This window comes from Parus major, chromosome 7, assembly GCF_001522545.3.
Source record: "Parus major isolate Abel chromosome 7, Parus_major1.1, whole genome shotgun sequence".
Lineage (NCBI taxonomy): Eukaryota > Metazoa > Chordata > Aves > Passeriformes > Paridae > Parus > Parus major.
In genome coordinates, this window is record NC_031776.1 from 5,175,802 (window position 1) to 5,193,565 (window position 17,764).

A 17,764-nucleotide genomic window follows, 5' to 3' on the forward strand; every position below is an offset into this window, starting at 1 on the left:
GGATACTTTCCACTGTCCCAGGTTGCTCCAAGCCCTGTCCAAGCTGGCCTGGAACATTTCCAGGAATGGGGCAGCCACAGCTTCTCTGTTCCAGTGCCTCACTCAACATCTGAATGTCACTGGTGGGTGTGACACAATACCTGTGTCTGTGTGGCATGTGAAGCTGTGGGCCAGGTGTGCACACTTAGAACATCTCAAATACTGTTGGTTATTAACAGATGCTTGCCTTGGCTTCAGTTTCTTTTCAGAATTTGGTCTAGACTCATTTTTTCTAGCAGTTACAGCTCCAGCTGCCTTGCAAACAGCAGGTGAGATTAGCTGCAGTGCTGAACTGAACTGTCTGTCTACAGGAGCAGGACTGCTATTTAGAAGTTTTCCCTCATTTTAGAAGTTACCCCCACTTACAGACTAACTTGAAGTGACTGTTCAAGTTTTCCTGAAAGACAGAAATCTTTCCTAATTTTGAGACAGCTTATTTGGGCTTATGCACTGATGTTTTCTATTCCTAACTTTGTATAGGTCTTGTAAAAATAGGATATAGGAAGTGCTAAACTAGGGTTGAAAACAAAATTGCCCTTATTTATATAATAGATAAGGAATTAGATTGTTATAAAAGGTTCTTTTGAGGGGCATGAATTATTACTTCAATCTTATTGTCAGGCTCAATGTTGAGGATACTGAAATGATGTGTTTTGAGGTTTGAGCATGAGAATATGGACTTACCTGTCTATCCAATTGTTCTCCCAAGCCTCAAATGTTCATCATGGGCATTAGGTACTTCAGTGCTTGGCTTAGTACTGTTTGACCTTGTTTTGGTAGACATGGAGCATTCATATCTCTGCTTCTACTTGCAAGGGATGCCTCAATGTCTATTTTTAAAGTGAACAATAAAAACTCACTTCATTTGATTTGTCCAATTATTTAAAAGTGTAAATCTTTATAACTTCATGCTTCTGTAATTTTTTAGTTATTATTTTATTTTTTCATGTGTGTTTCTGTGTGGCCCTACAGGTGTTAGCTGATGCTGTTGCACGCTTGGTTGTAGATAAATTCAGTGATTTGACAGAAAATTTCTCATCTCCACATGCACGTCGAAAAGTCCTTGCTGGAATTGTCATGACAACAGGTACATTTTAAAAAAAGTAGCATTTTGAATGTTTAAATATGAGAGCTCTCTTTACATCTAGTAAACTAACTTTTTTCATTCAACCAAATTGAAATGTATTTTTACTGTTTAATCTTGAAGGTGGACTAAATATAGTAATTAAATCTTGGGTACTTATAGGAAAATTAGACCTGCAAATACTTCTTTTTCCACAGAGTTCCAGTCCTCTGCCTGAGACATCTGAGTAGCTCACAAAATGTAGGTTTTAAAGTTAATCATGAAACTTTGGGGGGGATTTTATTTTTTTTCCCATCAGTATTCCTGGTTTGGGCATCTTATATAAGAATAACTCTCCAAGGTTTTAAGATTTTGCACTTTGTTATTCTTGCTACATTTTATTCTTAGTGCTCTATGTCAGTCATTTTAGTAAAAATATTGTGAAGAAAGCAGTTTATGTTTTGGCAGATGGCAGTGGTGTTCACGTGTCAGCAGTGGTGTCATGGCTCCCTGGGTGCTGACACGAGATCTCTGCTTGTCCAAATCTCCCAAAAGAGTGAAGTTCTGCCCTAAATTAATCCATGACCATGCTGTTGCTGAGTTTTCCTCACATTAAGGTTGATCTTGGTCTGCAATCCATGTGAACCCTTGGTGGAATATTCATTTTGAGGCTGTCCCAGCTGTGTCCTCCCTGGTCTCTTGCCCTCCCACTCACACAGGCTTTTGGGAGATTTAAGAAGCCTTGATGCTCCTCAAGCTCTGCTGAGCAACAACCAGACCTCCATCTGGTAATAACACTGTGTTAGCCCCAAATACATGGGAAACATGCTGTAGTTTTATTTTGTTTTCTGATATTTAATGGGTTTTTATGCTATTTACAGCTCTGTATGTGCAATTCCCAGAAGAGTCATGTGCCAAAGAATTAAGACTTAACTAGCATGTGAATACCTTTTGATTAACTGAAGAAACAGCTTTCCACAGAATAAGAAAATATCTTTTAATGAATACATGTCTGGGGAACATTTGGAATTAAATGACCCCGTTGCAAGCCTTGTGTTACAGCTTGGTGCTTCTCCTCTAGCCCTGTGGGCAGGAGGGCTGAGCTGGGCCCAGGTTCATTTTAAGTTCTTGGGCTCTTATTACCCCTGAGTGTTTTGCTAAGTGGCATTTTGACCTGTCTTTCTTAGTCCTTCAGTAAGGTGGATTCTTTGAGTGATAAAGGCAGTTTTCTATATAGAAAACACCCACCCAACATACTTTTTAATTTCTGTTGCATGGGATAGAAGAACTACACATTATACTGGTAATCTTTCCAATGATTGAACATTTATGTTTCTTTTTTTCCTAGTTTTCCCTTTCCTGTTGTTGGCTCAATACCCTTCCATAACATGTTGCTGCTTTAATAAACCAATGCCTTTCAGATTTCTAAAGTGAATATCTGCACAGGTGGCCAGAAGCTACAGCTGAAAGTTGCTGACTGCCTGAATCTCAGAAAAAAAACCACTTTGGATCTTGGGCTTTAATAATTCCTTCTGAAGCAGCACTTTTTACCTGCAGGTTTCCAATTTTTAACTTGTCTGAACTCCAACATGAGAGCAGTTCTCATAAGAACCACTGATGGTGCTGGTGCAGGGAGGTATGGCTGAGTGAAGCTTTTGTTTTAAATAAATTATCAGAAGGAAAAACATTTCTTCTTGCTTATTTTAGAAGCAAACAACTGAAAAAAAAAGAGTCTTGTTTCGGTTCTGCAAGAAGATCACTCAGTGCATTATTTGCGATGTTAATTGCATGTCCTTGCTGAAATTTTGTTTGGCAGGTACAGATGTGAAAGATGCCCTGGTAATAAGTGTTTCTACAGGAACAAAATGCATCAATGGTGAATACATGAGTGATCGTGGTCTTGCACTAAACGATTGCCACGCAGAAATTATAGCTCGACGGTGTCTGCTGAAATTTCTGTACACACAGCTTGAGCTTTACCTAAGGTAAGCTGGAGGGAAAAAGGTGATGGGCTGATCCTACAGAGCTGAAAAGGTGTCTGTAGAAAACATCTGTCTTCATTATTTCAGTGGAAAGCACTTGTCCTGTTGCATTAGGATGCTGAATTTAGAACTCGTGCCCTTTGCCTTCAAGTTTGAGTTGAACAAAACATTTATTCACTGAGGTGTCAGTCATGAGAGGGGAGGATGGGGAAAGTAACGGGCAATAATTTTTTAAACTGTAAATGTATAAATGAAAATAATATGAAGTGGGGTAAAGGTTGCTGATATTTTATTTAAGTTCCTGAAAGCTCTTGACACCTGGGATTGCCACAGCTCTTTGTTTCAATTTGTCTCAATGATCCTTTAATTTTGTTAATTGTTATAACTGTTAGATTTATAATATAGAATTTTCAGCCATCCTGTGTTTTTTAAATGCCTATTAGGTCTGCCCAGTTTATGCCTATTTCCATGTTAATGTCAGTTTTGACTCCAGCTTTCTTCTCTGTTTCAGCAATAAAGAAGATCAGCAAAAATCCATTTTCATCAGATCAGAGCAAGGCGGGTTTAAGCTGAAGGAGAATGTGCAGTTCCATCTCTATATCAGCACATCTCCTTGTGGTGATGCTCGGATTTTCTCACCCCATGAAGCAGCACAAGAGGGTATGACAGCAGTCCTCTACCACCCAAGGGAGCTTAAATTATTCTTGGGGCATGTACAAGTGGTATGGTTAAAATTTAGGTGTCTTCTTTCCTTTTAGCATAGAAGTGTGTTCTAAGTTCTCTTCCAAAAAAATCTGAGCTGTACTTCCTCTGTGGTAGAAGCTCAGTATAGAGTGATGAGCCCTGTGGTCTTGAAGAGGCTGATGCTAACTGAGATAAGCCAGTGAGTCAGCAAGTATTCCTACAGAACTAACCATCCCCTTTCCCTGTTTCCATCTTTTAACAGCAGCTCTCTATCTGCCCCCTCCACAGTCTGTCCATTAACTTCATTTTAACTCTGTAACACACAGAGCTGAGCTCAAGAGTTGCCTGCTTCCTACTGCTCCTTAGGTGAAAGTTTGGTTTAACTGCAAGTGTGTTTTGGAAGGCAGTATTTGTGAGAGGTGTCTGATGCTATAGCTAAATCGCCAGGAGCAGTAGGAACTGTGATGCAAGCCAACAGCAACTACAGGCAAATACCTCAAACCAGTCTTTCATATTGTGATTCTAATGTAAAACCCTTTGAGAATGTTCCTCAGCTGATTCTCAGTGGTTTTTGTCCTTCAGACCAAGGGGACAGACATCCCAACCGCAAAGCCAGAGGACAGCTACGGACAAAAATCGAGTCTGGGGAAGGGACCATCCCTGTGCGCTCCACTACCACTATCCAGACATGGGATGGGGTATTGCAAGGAGAGAGGCTGCTGACCATGTCCTGCAGTGACAAGATAGCCAGGTGAGACACTGAGTGATTGGTTTTGTTGCTGGGTTAGATGGGATATTGGAAATAAATTCTTCCCTGTGAGAGTGGTGAGGCCCTGGCACAGGGTGCCCAGAGAAGCTGTGGCTGCCCCATCCCTGGAAGTGTTCAAGGCCAAGGCTGGATGAGGCTTGGAGCAATCTGGGACAGTGGAAGGTGTCCCTGCCCATGGCAGAGGGGTGGAATAAGATGATCTTTAGAGGTCTTTCAATCCAAAACCATCCTGTGAGTCCTACAAGAGAGGAGGGGTGCATGGTACCTGCAATGAATGAGCGTGGAATTGATGGGCTTATCTCACTGCTTAGACATAGTGTGAGGGTGGCTGTCACCCCTGTGATAAATCTCTTGATTCTTCACCTGCAGTTGGTATCAGACCTTTTGCTGGCTTCACAGTCAAGGTGTAGTCATTCTGTATCATTACAGCCACATCAAGTCATGACAGCTTTGATTTGTATTTCTGTCTCTGGGGAATAGCAGAGGAATGTTTTACATTTTTTTCCCCTAAAGTAGTGTAGTATTAGGAAAACAATACAATAAATCTATTGCCTTACTTATATTTGGATATTTTCCTCTGATTTCCTGGTTATATATGTCCTTGCCCCATCTTTGGAAATGTCCAAAGTCAGGGTGGATGGGGCTTGGAGCAACCTGGTCTAGTTGCAAGTGTCCCTGCCCATGGCACAGGGTTGGAATCTATTCCAACACAAACCATTCCATGATATTAAAGATGCCTTCATTTTCCATACATAGTTTAGATTTTTATTATTTTTTATGGTAAAAAGTGTCCCTGTTAAAAATTCCTGATTGATGGGCACTTCTAGTTTTACTCTAGAATTTTAATTATAGCTTTTAAATTTTTTGTTGAAATTAAATATTTTGTTTCCAGAACAATATTTTAATTTGTATTTCATCACATTTCTTTTTTGTTGTTCTTTTTGACAAAGATTGAAATATTTTTGTTGTTTGTTTTCAAAATCATAAATGGACAGAAAAAATTCATCAGTAGTATTCTTTAACAAGCATTGGAAGTATGGGAGAGTTGCAACTTCATAATTTTTTTTAATGAATCTGTGTGTTTGCAACCTTTGTGGACTTGCAAAGTAGATGAGAAATGCCAAGTTTTTCAGCTAATGATACTTCAGTTATTTTTAATTATATGTATGTTATCTATGTTTTAATTAAAAGAGCTCTGCTGTTTTCTCAAGTCACTGTTAGCCTGATTCAAAGTTTATTAAAGATATTAAGTTGGAACTATTCTGGTGAACTGCATATGCCAAATGAAAAATAGAGGAGGAAGGTTATATAATGGTTTTGTTCCTTTAGTCTTGTCTCACGTAATCAGCATGTCTGCTGAAGGAAAACATTTTATTTTAGGTTAAATACCCCTAACATAAATGCATTGGGCCTTTCAGAAGCTAGGACAGGCAGCTGGGGAAAGGTAATTCTACAGAAATGACATTTCCGCTTCTTTTTTAATATTTTCAGTAAAATTCACTAAATAAATTCCCCAGTTTCACGCCAGGGGCTTCTCCCCACCACCTGGCTTAGGATTCATGCCACATTCTTTTACCACATTGTCATTGCAAATATATATAAAAAAAGCCAGTTGTTGAGCTAGAACACATTTGACTCTTTTGTTGGTTTTGTGTGATGCAGAACAGAATCCATCTCTCGTTTCCATAGCTAGCTGTCACCTCTCCTTGGGGCTAATGGGAATAATTTTGTTTGTGCCAGTGAAGGAGGCAAATAGAACCCCCTGACACAGAACAAAGACTGTATGACGGGTAAGGAGGCCCAAATTTTCATCTTCCTATTATTTTTTTATTTTATTTTATTTTTTTTACATTGCCCTGATGTATTTTGAACATTTACATTTAAAAGAGTGCCTTGCTTCAGAGTGTCCAGCAATCAGTCCTCCAGTATGCCTCAGACCCAGGAATTTCCACTGAGCTCTCCCAAAGGTTCACAGTCACAGCCTGGGAAAGATGTGGATGAATTTGGGGTGTGGGGCTGTAGTTGTATCAAACTGCTTATATCTGAACTGCCTCATCTGTGTGGATTATCTATATAATCCAAGTTGCTGTTTCTAGCCTTTGAGTGCTTTGTTGCAGTGTGCTGCCCAGCACCCTCTTAGACCTGGTAGGAACACCCAGAAAAGTTGTGAGAAATGTGGGAGGGCCACAAGTGTAATCCCAGTTGGACTGGAAGCATTAAAACAGGATTGTCCTGGTGTGTTAGAGCTCAGTGGCTCTGCAGTAAGGTGTTAGGGTGGTTTCTCAGCAGAGTTAACATTAATATACATGCCTTTGTTTTAAATGTATCCTGGCCTGGTGCCATGGTACTTCACAATGTTGATTTCTGTCATTTTTCTTTTGATGTGTTTTTCTGCCCATATTTTTTGTTTCAAATAATTACTTCTCATTAAACATTCCAGTTAATGGCAAATGTCCTGCTGAGAAGTGCAAAATTCCTTTATACATAGTTTCTTACAAAAGCTCTAGGAACTGAGAAAAACTTTCTAGGTTGAGTTATTAAAAGGGAAGTCATTGGTGCTCTTCTACTTCAAAGAAGAGAAAATGTTTTTCTGATAATATCTTGTGTGAAAGAACATCACATGCCCATCCACTGGCTTTGTTTCGTGCTCATTCAGAGTGGGAAATCCAAACAGACATTTGTAACTCGATCTTCCTCTTGTCCCCAAAAGTGAGCATTGCTCCTTACCAGTTCTTAACTCAGTGACAGTAGCTGATGGGAATGGTTCATCCAAGTGACCACTCAGCAAGCAGTGTAGTCAGGCCTCTTTAGGGCATAGTGGTGGTCTCTGCAGCTTTTCTAATACAGTTTTGCTGGGTTTTTGCTGTATAATAGGCAAAGGTCCTTCATGGAGATGTTTAAGTCATAAACTATAACCTTTCTGTCTTCAACAACATACAGGCAGCAAATCCAGGGAATGGCAGAAAAGCTGGGACAAGTTAGAGCTGTGTGGTTGCCTGCCTCAGTGCAGCTACAAGGGGAGAACTTTTTCATGTCTGTAACTGCAAATTTAAAATGGTATTTTTGAGAAGAGCTACTGTTGAAGACCAGAGACTTCCTGCACTTAGGATTTCTAGTGTGGGCTGCTGAGCCAGCCACTTGATTTAAAAGAAGCTCTCACTCCTTGTAAAGATATTACTGCCTGTTTACAGCTATGGCTCTTAAAGAGGAGTGGTCATAGAGAATTAATCTCTTCAGGAAACAGAGAAATCAGGTTTAAAGTTGTGCCTTCTGCATGCCAGAAGGAAAAGTGCTTTCTGGGATAGTCCTACATCTTCCATAGTGACACCTTCTCTTGCTTGCCATCAGTTGCAAGTAAAAACCTGTGATAAACAAAATGTCAACTAAATAATTGTCATTTCTTCATAGTTATTGTTGTTTATAAACAATATTGATATGAGAAGCTCTCTGAACTGTAAACACTTGTCAGGTTTTGCCTTGTTTGAGTAGTTTCAGGAGACTCTTGTTTTCCTGAGATGAATTTTGACACAGTTCAATGTAGGCACCATTGTGGGTCACAAATAGTGACTCCCCTGTCCCATCCTGTTCTCTGTATAAAAATTAGAAACTAAGATGTTTGATATTAACATCAGGTTTATGACTTACTGCTGCTACGCCCCCTTCAGTTCAGCATTTTTTCTAAAATAATGTGAATAACAGAATTTCTGCACCTTTTGAGTTTGGAAGGTTCAGAGGAAAGTTTTTACCTGGTACATGTATTTTTAACACGTTTTATTGTTGGCAAGAGGTACTACCAGTACACTGTGAAAGTGTTGCTGAGAGTTAAATTTTGCTTACCTTCTCATGTGTCAAGAGCTGGGAAATCAGCTGCATTTCATGAAGAAATCCACAGACCTTTTAGGAACCCAGAATCCACTGTAGATGCCCCATAGCAGATGGTGATCCAAAGCAGAAATGTGACAACACAGCAAGGAGGAGAGGACTCCTCTTGATTTGGTGTCAGTCTCTGGTTTCTCCACCCTCTTTTTTTAGTGCAGTGTGCTTGAGAACAGCAGAAAGGTTGAGGAAGTGCATCCATCCTCCAGACTGTTATGAACAAGATCTACAGTAGTGCATCTAGAATAAGAAAAGCAGTGAGTATGATAAATGTGTAAAATTCAGATTTCCCACTGAGGTGCTCATCTATAAGACATCAGGTGAGCACAGTACACAGAGAGTGTCCTCTGTGTAAACTGACAGGAGTTGAACACAACTCATCTGCAAAGGCCAAGGTTGGGGTTGAGCCTGTAAAGGTGTTGGGATGTACTGGTTAGAAGGAGCATTTCCCAACACTGTCCTTCTACTCCAACAGTGAAGGAATCAACATTAGCTGTACCCCAGATCAAATCACAGGGCACCTGTGCATTAACAGTTTGAACATAAATCTTGTGGCTATTTATACCAATCTAAGAGCTTGCATTTTACATATCAGTTTTACTTTAAGGTTAAGTTTTGAAGGTTGTCAGAAAAAATTCTTGCAGTAACTTAAAACCAGAACACTCAGAATATGTTAAATAGCATCATGAGGCAATTTTTTTGCTTACCTTAGACAAGCATCTCGGGTGTTTCCAGTGAGAAACATTGGAAGAGTTTTCCTGCCTGCTTCCCTGGTTGTTCTTTTCCATCTGCAACTCTCTGCTTTACATGCCTTACTTTAGGCATTTCAGTATCTGTTGATGTGATGCAGCATTCCTGTGTTCTGCTCATGCTTGTTCTTTAGCACCCAGGTTTGCGTTTGTAAGCTTCTTTTAAGTCACTTCACTTAACTCTTTTCTGATACTATTTTTAATGTGAAGAAAAAAAAAATAATCCATTGTTTAATTGCTCCATTGGAGAGACAACACTGACTTGAAGTTTTCTGTAGTGCACTTTGCTTTTTCTGCCCTGCACTGCAGTGAAATGCAGCATTTGCCCCCTTAATTTCAAAAATCAATATTGCTTTCAGAAGAGGTTAAAGCTATATTGGCAGCAGTTGTTGGTGTGAGTTCTGACAATCTGTGTTTGTAAACTGGAGGACAAGGCAGTTTTACCACTTCTGGAGGTGATGCCTGGTGGCCTTTTGTAAACTGATTTGTGGTGGAGGTTTCTTCTCAGTTTATATTCATAAAAGTTGTTTGAGCATACGTGCTAATGGAAGTGAGATATTCCTGTTTGACAGAATTATAGTATAAAAAAGGAACAAGAAGCAAGTCTCTATGCAGTCCTTTCTTTCACTCTGCTATGATCTGCAGAACATGACCATAAATCTGACAGGGAGAGGCTGAGCAATCTGGGGGGGCTCAGCCTGAAGGAAAGGAGGCTCAGGGGTAACCTTGCTGTCCACAACTCCCTGATGGGAGGGCAGCCAAGGGTTGACCTCTTCTCCCAGCTGTCAAGGGACAGGACCAGAGGAAATGCTGTGCCAGGTGAGGTTCAGGTTGGATATTGGGGAAAAATTTGGCCCTGGAACAGGCACTGGAACAGGGTGCCAGGGAAGTGGTGGAGTGTCCCTGGAAGTGTCCAAAAGGGGTGTGGATTGTGGCACCTGGGATCAGTGATGAGCAGGATGGTGCTGAACAAGGTTAGTGGTTTGACTTGATTTTAGAGGGCTCCTCGAGCCTTAGTGATGATGTGATTCTTCTGGGTTTCATGTTTATCTCTCTTCACTATAACCTTCTATAACCTTACATAAGCTTCTGGTATAAGAATACATTTCTGTAGAGGAGTATATGTTCTTTTATTATGATGATGCAATTTAAAGCTAGTTTTATAAACCTAACCACCACCCAACCCTGGCTAATGAATATTAAGGGTTTTGGTTGTATGAGTGGTTTCTGTCCTTGCATAGGCCCATTGCTCTTAGCCCAGCATGAGAGTGTGCTGCAGTGGCAAAAGAGATTCAGCACAACCCAGCAAAACAAGGCCTGTGCCCAGTAATATCAGTTTATACAGTCCTTTTTGCAGAGGCTTGCTCAGCTGTCCTCACTCCTCCTCCTCCTCTTCTAATCAGAAGTTCACAAGACAAATGCCAGCTTTCATTTTCTGTGCCAGAAAAGGTCACCGAGTGTGGGAGGAAGCAACAAAACAATGAGCTCTGGAAATACTGAAGTCAGAAGTAAGGAAAAGGGTCTGGCAGAGGGTTTATTTAGGAAGTAAGGGCTTGCCAGAGGAGTGCTTTGGCCTATTTTAAAATGTCTATCATCACTTAAGCACTGATCATGTTATGTAAAATGTGACGTGCCTTGTCTGCAAACCTCAGTTTGCAATGCTCAGTCTTGAATTCTTTCCAGATGTTACTTCCATAGTATTACCTGTGTCTGTAGCAGTCAGAAAGGCATATTGGTCCTGGGAACCAACAATTTTCACTTGATATCTTTACTCTGACACTTAGTTGCTGATTGTGTTTTCAGTCTTATTAAAAATATGCCTTTGTTACATGTAAAATACACCTCATATATTAGCACAGTATTTTTACTCACTTATTAAGGCCAGCTTTTTTATGACAGGTGAGTAAGTGAATGAATATTGCCTCCCTTTTCATCATCAGTAAAGATATGTAAAGAAGTAGTTTCTTTGGATTATAATCTTTGTTTTAAAACATGTTGCAAGTCCTGAAGCCAGCCTGTGTAGTTCAGTTATTGCAGTAGTGAAACAGTTGTGGTGTGGAGTTTCTAGCCTGAAAGGATGCTGATGTGTAACCTGCCCAGCACAAGCTGCAAGGAATACTGTCAACAGCATCTGAATTCCGTGTTTTCCTAGAAGAACCTTGCAACCTGGTATAGCATGAGCTTTTTATTAAGGATAACCATTCTATGTGGGAGCACGAGAGCTTCTGGTGTGCTCCTCTGTTTTATCCAAGCACCAAAGGAAACTTCCTGCTGCTTCTGTCTGGCTGTTGCAGTTGGGCTCCAACACCAGGTTGAACAGGGATTGGAGCAACCTGGGATAGTGGAAGGTGTCCCTGCCCTTGGTAGGGTTTGAAACTAGGTTATGTTTAAGGTTCCTTCCAAGCCAAACCATTCTGGGATTCCAAGACTGAAATACGCTGTTTTCATGGTGCCTCAGTATTCCTCAGACCAAGGCAGTGAAAATACTCTGCAGGAGACATTGAGGTTTTCAAAAGTATTTTGTGTGACAGTTACAGAGACATTGAGAGCCAAACTTTTTCAAATGAACACAATTTTTAAAAAAAGAATCAGAATGAGGATTTTGCTCCTAGGCATTCTACATCCCTGGCACCACACCTGATCCAGTGTAAATCAGTGCTCAGACAGGGCGTTTATGTTTGGAATCTGTGAAGCAGCTAAAGGGAGCAAGGACTGTATGCATTCTTTGCATGTTTTCAGTTTTCATATTCAGTTTTGTCCCTGCCCATGGACATGGCAAGCCAGTGCACGTGCCCTTTCTGTCAGCAGGATGTGTGGGCAGTTGGGCTAGGGTTTGAAGGACAGGCCTTTCCTTGTGCTGGTGAGGTATGGAGGTCTTGCAGACAATCCTCCTTGTGCTCTAAGAAGGATGCTCTTCTCCCTGCCAGGTGTCTTCTGCAGGCATCAGCTGCTGTTTCTGGTGGAGAATCTCACAGTTTGGCTTTCTCCCATTGAATGATTCTGTCCATCTCTGGCATTATGCATGCTGGAAAGTGCATCACCAGGCATGTTAGCAGGGGTGCAAGTTACAGAGTCTGCTCCTGTTTTAGGTCATTTTACTCAGAATTACACTGAGTATCCCCTAAGCTGATCTCTGAAAGTCTGGCAGGTGTCACAGCTTGTGCTACCATGATCATGTGCTGGTCAGGAGAAGGTTTGAAAGTCTGGTCCATTGTGATTAACTGCTGTTATGTCTGGCAGATGTTACTTGTTCCATTAAAAAGAAAGTGTTTTTTTTGTTTTTTGTTTTGTTTTGTTTTTCCCTCCCTCTTAGGTGGAACGTATTGGGTATTCAAGGAGCCTTACTTAGCCTCTTTGTGGAGCCAATTTACTTCTCTAGCATCATCTTGGGGAGTTTATATCATGGGGATCATCTATCCAGAGCCGTATACCAGAGGATAGCAGAGATAGAAGATCTACCACCTCTTTATACACTCAACAGACCTTTACTTAGTGGCAAGTATCTAATGGAGAAGGCCGTGCCGGTAACTAAGTCTGTCGCAGTAGCATTGTGATTTTGTAGTTCTCAAAACCTTGCAAACTGTGTGCTGTGAGTAAACTGCTTGCTGCTTACAATAGAGAAGTTGTGGTCAAAACTTAATACAGATACTCAGTCAGAAATACCATAGCAAGGACCTTTAAAAGCTGGAAAGATTTGGGGGATGAAACTTTGGATGAGTTTTCACGCCGTTCCTGTCTGGAGCATGCCCTAGGAAGATGTGAAGAGTTGAAGGCTTAGGGAAACCTCCTCCTACCTGTGGAATTCTGTGTTGGCACTCCTTGTCACTTCTCTTGCATTTCAGATTTTTGTTGAGTGGTCCTTTCATCTATCAGTATGCCAAGATAGAGACACTTGGTTCACAATTTCTAGGTCAATAATCAACTCAAAATAGACAGAGGTAACACCTCACCTGTCTTAAATTCTAAAATGGCTTGTTACAGTAATGCTCTCAAGGCTTTAAAACAGAAATCTCATTCTCCCTCTCACAGTGTGCATTGCTTTGTTCTGTAGAGGTTAGCTTTTGGCAAGTTTATTTTCCAGGGGGGAAAAAAGCAGCTCATCATTTTAAAGCATGTTTAAAGTTTGGCATGAATTTTTAAAAAAAGATTTAGGGAGCTAGTGGGGAAAAAAGCACTGTGAACAATAAATATATCTTTAGGTAAGAAAGGTAATAAGAATTCCCTGAACTTGGATGTATAAAAATATTAAATAACATATTTGTCCTTATATTAGCAAGTAAGTAACAGTTTAAGCACTGTGGAACAAATATGTAGTAGTTTTATGAGCATAGTAGCTGATGTATTGGACTGTTTCTGCCTGGTTTTGGGGAATTTTTATCAGTCCTTCAGACAGCAGGTTTGAGGTAGGGTGAGAAGCGTTTTCGTTATCCTTTTCACAGCACATAACAGTACCTTGTCTTCTTGAAAATCATCTTTCTGCAATGGTGCTATTATCTATTCCCCATGAAATAGAGCCATCTGTTTAAACAGTTGAGCCAGGACTTGCTGTGCAGCAGAGTTTGGAAATGTTCTCAGCTGTTGAGTTTACACAAAAATACACATCTCAAAAATGTACAGGAAGGTTCTTTGGGAGGTTGGGCAGAGAACTGTTGTGTTGATGTGTTTTCTTTCACTGGTTCAGTCTGAAAGCTGATTTTCTGACCTCTGATTCAGCTGGGACATTTGTGTAGCTGCCCATGTGCTCTTGGATTCTCATATTTTTAGTGTATTCTTCCCTAGAACAAGCATGGCAGAAATAGCTGTCTCTGTGTTCTTTCTTGTACCACACACACTTCTCTGTGATTTATTTCCACCAGGGGGATGAACTAGGACAGAAATAGCTGTCATGCCCCACTGTTCTGCCCATTTAGCTGAGAAAGTACTGTAAAAATAGGTTTTCTTCCTCTAATAAAGCAAATTTTATGTCTGCTGGGGCACCTGCATTGTCAAAATTATTTTGAGATGTTGTTTGTACTGCTAAAAATTGTCTTTTCATCACCCATCTTTCTTTATAAGAGAGTTCTTACTTACACCTTTTGCCAGCAGATTGAATCATAGAATCATTAAGGTTGTAAAAGGCCCCCAAGAACAAGGAATTGAGCCATTAGCCCAGCACTGCCCTGTCCACCACTAACATGTCCCCACATACTCAGTTCCAGTGAGGGACACACATACCAGAGGCAGCTGTTTTTCAGCTGAGGGATGCAGGAAATCTGTCCATTCATAGAAAACTCCCTCCTGTGCTGACTCTTGGAAGCTGTGGTTGCAGGATCCAGCCTTGCAGGGTGCCTTTGAGCTCTCCCTGAGAGGTGGCCACCCCACTTGAAGAGAAGACAGGTTCAAATCTTGTAAATTTCTAGAATAATTTGAAAAAACCCTGGATTTCTCAATCAGAGTGAGGGTGGTTGGATAAATCAGCCAATATCAAGTTGCCCATCTACAGAGTGACCTGCACAGACTCTTTTTGAGGGGAGGGCTGCTGTGGGAGGTGGGCATGCAGGAGTTCACCTGAGCTGAAGCCTGAGTCAGATACTGAGATCTTTGTATTTAGAAATCCTTAATACATATTGCATTTGTTCATTCCTGGTTCCATTTTTTTAAAATGCTTTCAACTTTTTGCTATCCACAGCCTCCTTGAGTAAGGAGGACTGTGGATTGTGCACAGGTTTGTGCCAAGGAGCTTCCTTTCTGCTAATTTACTCAATTAGATGTTCCTCAGTGCTCTGTGGGATCCAGGCCATAAGCAGTGGCCATGACACTCAGTTTTCTATACCTCCAAAATACTCCTTTCTATATAAGTCCTATTTTTTGCAAGCTGAAGTGTCTTAGTCTACTTTGTTGTTCCTTGTACAGAGACCCTTTTGTGTAAGGATCATTTTGCAGACCCATTTTTGTGCTAGTGAGACCAGGGCAGTACCTGATATTCAGGATAAAGCAGCAGTACTAGTCCATGTAGTTGCATATATTCTGTTCACTTCCTTGATCCTTCACTAATTCCTGACACTCACTTTAATTACTGTTGGTGATTGACCTGACCTTTTGGTAGAACTGAGTATTAGAAACTAAAATCTCATTCCTGAATGCTAATATCAAGCTTCAAGTCCAGCACTCCTTGTGCAAGATTGCTTTGGGTTTTTTCCTCATATGTGTTGCTTTATATTAATATGTGAGGAATTTTATCTGCCTTTTTATTGCCTAGACACACTCAGTATGTGAGGTTATTCTGCTATTTTTTGCTCCTTTTATTGATGTTTAAAAATAATTCAGTATCATCAACGATTCTACCTCAGTGTTTCCCCCCACCACACATCCCAGGGTGTCCAGCTGTGTTCACTCTTCCCAAAGATACCATATTTATCCAAGTGTTAATGAATTTGTTTTTAAGGTAGACAAAAATAAAACCTTCAGCAGAATTTCTGATGATTTTTTTTATTTGGCTGTTCCCTTGGTACCTTATCCTCCTGTTCACATTAGTGTTTTTTTCTAGCTTTCTATGTCCTTTTTAATGAAGGTTGTATTTGCTCTCTCCTCAAAGAACTGTCAAAGTTTATTATTTATATAAGCACTGGCACAAAAAGCTGTGACATTTGCTTTTGTTTATTATATGCCTTTGTAATAATATTCAACAATAAGTTCTGAGCAATGTTCTCTAAATAGCTCTAGTTCTATTAGTTTTCAAAGAAGAGGAAAATATTTGATTTTCTACTGTAAATTTCTTTTCTGTTTCCAATCTCAGCATACTGTACTATATTCATGTCTACATTTTGAGGGGGAAGATATCACCTACCTAAAGTTTTATCAAATGCTTTGATTTTGAGATGACTTTTGTTCCCTGTCTATGCTACTTGTGATCCACCATCAAGGACTCCTTTGACATCACTCCAGGGTTCTTGCATACAAATAAGCAGCTGAATGGGTTATTATTAATTAAATCTATTTGAAAATCCAAATCTGGGTTGGTTTTGGTTATTTATTTTTTTAAAATTTAATTAGTTCATCAAAAACCAAGGTATGGAATCATATTGCAGTGGAAATGTAGTACATACTGGATGTTCAACTTTCTCTTCTTTATTTCATGTGCTTGTGGGTCTAGTTGTGATATCACAAGTGTTTTGGAGTACTTGATGACCTCTGATCCCTGTACTTGTTTAATAGTGTATGAAATGAAAGAAAAGGTAATAGTATAGATGTCATTAAATTAAAGAGAGAAAAAAAGACAAAAAATGGACATGTGGCATCAATTTCTTAGCACTTTTGCCTCAGTACTTTTGGTAAAACCAACTTTTGTCCCAATTCTCAGTTTTTTCAGGTTATATTTTAAGAAAATGGGGAATAGTAGGTTATTTTCTGTTATTCAGTTAATTATTTCTTATCAGTCATAGTGACAAGATTGATCCAAACCAAGGGTAAAAATACAACAGCTTCAATGGTTTATATTTCAAAGGGTTTGTTCATTAAATGAGGAGTTGATGATAGGAAGCAAATTGAATTTTGCTGTGTCATTCTGACCTTGTAGGTCTTGCTTACTCTCAGTGCTGGGCCCAGAGGTGCCAGGAGACTGAGCCACATGAATCACTCCTGCTCCCAGGTGCCCAGCTTTATCAGGTTGTGTTCCATATATCAGCCAGAAATGCATCCTGCTGTGTTGCTTATGTTCAATTTCCACAAATTCTTTAGCTTTTATTAAGTATAGGGCCTGGCCTAACAGTGGAGCAGACTTGAAATAGGTTCTGCCTTAAAGTAGAAGTGGGTTTTTTATTTACTAGAAAGAACAAATTGCCCTGGTGCTTTGTTCTTTCCTGGTGAGGTGACTGAGACATCTTAAATAGAGTTTTGGCACCCCTGGAATGTCTGAGGAGTCACATGTGCATGGCAGCAGCTGCTGTGACCTTCATTATGTATAGTCCATCTCTGAGCACTCTGGTGTTGTGGGGAATAAATCCTGCCCTGGGCAGAATCGATTTGCACTTGGGTTGGATTGTGGTGGCTTTGCTTCCCCACCCCTGCAGATAGAGCCACAGCTGGAAGGTGTCACATAATATAACACCTGGGCAAAGTGATTTGAGTCCTGTGGTTCCCCATCTCTAGGCTCAGTGTGCAACACTGGATGTGTAAAGTGGGGAGGCAGCTAGAACACAGTGGATTTATGCTGGAAGACCCAAATGCCTGCCAGTTCTGGCTTTGTGGAACGTGCTGAGGATGGGGCTCACTTTCAGTAGAATCACAGGATGGTTTGTGTTGGGACTGTAAAGCCCATCTCATTCCACCCCCTGCTATGGGCAGGGACACCTCCCACTACCTCAGGTTGCTCCAAGCCCCGTCCTGCATGGCCATGAACACTTCCAGGGTTCACAGTTTCACATCATTTGGAAGTGAGATGAACCCCATGAACTCCTGCCACAGAGCTCTCCATGATCCTCTCTGCTGAGGAGGCTGCTTTCTCCAGCAGTGCACACTTGGCCTGCTGGGAAGGGCAGAACTAGAGAACACTTTAGCCAGAATGAGAGTATTACCTCATTGTTGTTACCTCATGGTGTTACCTCTATGAGTCAGTGAGAAATCT

General features: G+C 40.5%; 1 protein-coding gene across 1 annotated transcript in view; it reads left to right on the plus strand.

Annotated features, from left to right (window-relative positions):
- Positions 1-17,764, plus strand: part of ADARB1 (adenosine deaminase RNA specific B1) — a 43,248-nt gene that overhangs the window by 22,437 nt on the left and 3,047 nt on the right. The window contains exons 5-9 of the mRNA XM_015634924.3: positions 1,012-1,126; positions 2,919-3,087; positions 3,596-3,744; positions 4,351-4,519; positions 12,476-12,657. Of these exons, the coding sequence (XP_015490410.1) occupies positions 1,012-1,126; positions 2,919-3,087; positions 3,596-3,744; positions 4,351-4,519; positions 12,476-12,657 (784 nt within the window). The remainder of the gene's footprint in view (positions 1-1,011; positions 1,127-2,918; positions 3,088-3,595; positions 3,745-4,350; positions 4,520-12,475; positions 12,658-17,764) is intronic.